The sequence below is a fragment of the Otolemur garnettii genome, unplaced genomic scaffold (assembly GCF_000181295.1).
Source record: "Otolemur garnettii isolate 467f Iridium unplaced genomic scaffold, OtoGar3 scaffold00008, whole genome shotgun sequence".
In the NCBI taxonomy this organism is placed as follows: Eukaryota; Metazoa; Chordata; class Mammalia; order Primates; family Galagidae; genus Otolemur; species Otolemur garnettii.
This window is the reverse complement of record NW_003852403.1, coordinates 36791736-36794393: the sequence shown is the minus strand read 5'-3', so window position 1 is coordinate 36794393 and position 2658 is coordinate 36791736. Positions and strand designations below refer to the sequence as shown.

Sequence of the window (2658 nt, the reverse complement as noted above, 5' to 3'; positions counted from 1 at the left end):
GGGTCCGGGCTGGGGATTTGAACCCGCCACCTTAGGTGTACGTGGCTGGTGCCTTAGCCCGCTGAGCTATAGGCGCCGAGCCCACCTGGATTTTTTTGTTGCAGTTGTCATTGTTGGTTAGCTGGCCTGGGCTGGGTTTAAACCCATCAACTTCAGTGTATGTGGCTGGCATTAAGGGGCACCAAGCCTATAAGGTGATTTTTATAGTATTTGTGTAGCTATTTTTGAAATACAGAAGAGAAATACAATTATACTATTTGCATGTGTCCATAACAATACTTACAGTATTAAGTAAGGCATCATATACAGCATTCACAAATTTAGCATTAATCCCAGAGTCTTCAATGGTATTAAACGAGGCAGTGGCATCTTTCTGCATATTCAATTAAAGAATTAAGTGTACATATCATCTTAAGGATTATTCTTAATAATATTTGAACCATACCATTCTTTTATAATTTCTACTATTTTTTAGTCTGATGATAAAAAAGAACTGTTTTATTGCTAAAAATAAAAATAAATGTATAAAGATTATTTAATAACTTTTTAAGTGTAAAAGAATGGAGTCTAACATTAAGATTAGCATTATTAAGTAATGATATATAAGATATTACTTATGTAATAGTGAGATATATAATTTCATAAATCAATACATATCAAATATATGCTTGTTTAAGCATTTAAGTCAATATTGAGTAGAAAATGAAGCAAATTTATCACATCCTTTTTGGAAAATTTAGAACAAAGTGAATGAAAAATATGTTTTATTTATTATTACCTTAAATGCAGCATTTAACTCTGGGAAAGAATCAAATGTTTTTAGATAAAAATCATGTATTGCTTTCCAATCTCCTGATAACTTAACTTTTTCCATATCTTCCCTAAAATGAAAAAAAAATTATTAAGCACATGTGGATAGAAATGTTATTCAGATAAAATAGAATTTTTCACAAAGAAAGTCACCAAACATGAAATTTGAAATACAGAAACCAAATACAGAAATATATTCCAGTTAATGTAAATGTAGTTTATGAATTTATAATTCTTAATTGGATTAACACATTAATCCGGCTTCAACTTTCACATTTACTTGCTTTAAATAAATGTTCATTCTTGACATGTCTTTTCTAACCATCTCTCCTCTTCCTTCCCTTTATAGCCAAGCTTCTGAAGATTTATCTACATTCTGTCTCTACTTTCTCATTCCCACTTAGTCCTTTAAACATGATTTTGGATTTTTGAATGGTGACATAACTTTCATAGTACGTGTCACACAGTAGATGAGCTCTTATGTAAAATGGCAACATTCTCTTATTTTATCACCACTTTTATCTCTTTTTGCCTGTTTTGATTCATAGTCTCCTATTTAGCATTTCCTTTATTTTGCTGCAACATATCTAAACCTTACCTGTTATTCATACATTTGTTTTCACCTTCAACTTGAGAAATGTAGTCTTCTGTGTCTTCATTCTTGGCATTAATAACACCTTATAATTATCTATAAGTTCAATTAATTTCTCACACAAAGACATTAAATTATATAAAATGCTGACATGCAGATAACTCTTTATATATAAACAGTGAGTTGAAACTTACTGAAAGTCTTTCATAGTTTTGGGCTGGACTGGAAGGACAGGTTCTGGAAGGACTGGGGCCTTCCCTTCAGATGATAATGAATCTGCAGAGACACGCTGTTTTTGTCTAACATCAAGGCAAACTGGTGGTAGATCTCTCACTGTGAAGTATAAAAAAGAATTCAATGTAATTAGTCATAAAATGTTTTCAATTTATAAAATGTCAGGTTAATTCAATGATAACAGAAAACAAATTACTTTGTACTACATTCACTTTGGCATCATATAACAGAAAAACCAACTGTAGTGAAGGGCACTTCCTAATCTCCTACCTCACTCACAACAGATACTAAATTGTATTTTATATTAACGTGTATGTTTAACATAGAGCTTTCTCCCTTTCTCTCTTCCTTCCCAAAGTCGTCCATCAATGTAATTTAGCATTTCTTCCCTCTCCTCCCTTCCCAAAAGTTGTCTTTCAGGGAATATTTCCATTATTTCATGATGGAGATATACTCTGAGAAATGCATCACTAGGTGATATTTTTGATAAATCTAAATGGTACAGCCTGTTACAGACCCAGACTATATGCTATAGCCTATTGCTCCTGGACTACAAATCTGTACAGCATATTACTGTATTAAATACTATAGATAATTGTAAGACAATGGTAAGTATTGGTGTATCTAAACATAGAAAAGATACAGTACACATATGATATCATAATCTATGGAACCACTGTCCTCATATGTGCAGTTAAGTCTTTGACCAAAATGTCATTATGCAGGGCTTGACTGTATATGCTGCACATGGAAATCATTTATGTCCTCTGTAATTCTTTTTTTAATCTTTTTTAAATTTTTGTTTAATTATTTTTTTATTAAATCATAGCTGTGTACATTAATGCAATCAAGGGTACAGTGTGGTGTTTTCATATACAATTTGAAATACTCTCATCAAACTGGTTAATGTAGCCTTCATGTCATTTTCTTAGTTATTGAGTTAAGACATTCATACTCTGCTTTTAGAAAGATTCACTTGTACCCTTATAAGATAAACCATAGAGGTGTCCCCACCAATCACC

The 2658-nt window shown here is 31.8% G+C and overlaps 1 protein-coding gene across 1 annotated transcript in view; it reads right to left on the bottom strand.

The window, feature by feature from the left end:
• The window catches only part of HECTD2 (HECT domain E3 ubiquitin protein ligase 2), a 62542-nt gene that overhangs the window by 43172 nt on the left and 16712 nt on the right, over positions 1-2658 (bottom strand). The window contains exons 2-4 of the mRNA XM_012801328.1: positions 1597-1735; positions 779-881; positions 284-373 (exon numbers count right to left, since the gene is read on the bottom strand). Of these exons, the coding sequence (XP_012656782.1) occupies positions 284-373; positions 779-881; positions 1597-1610 (207 nt within the window). The 5' untranslated portion in view covers positions 1611-1735. The remainder of the gene's footprint in view (positions 1-283; positions 374-778; positions 882-1596; positions 1736-2658) is intronic.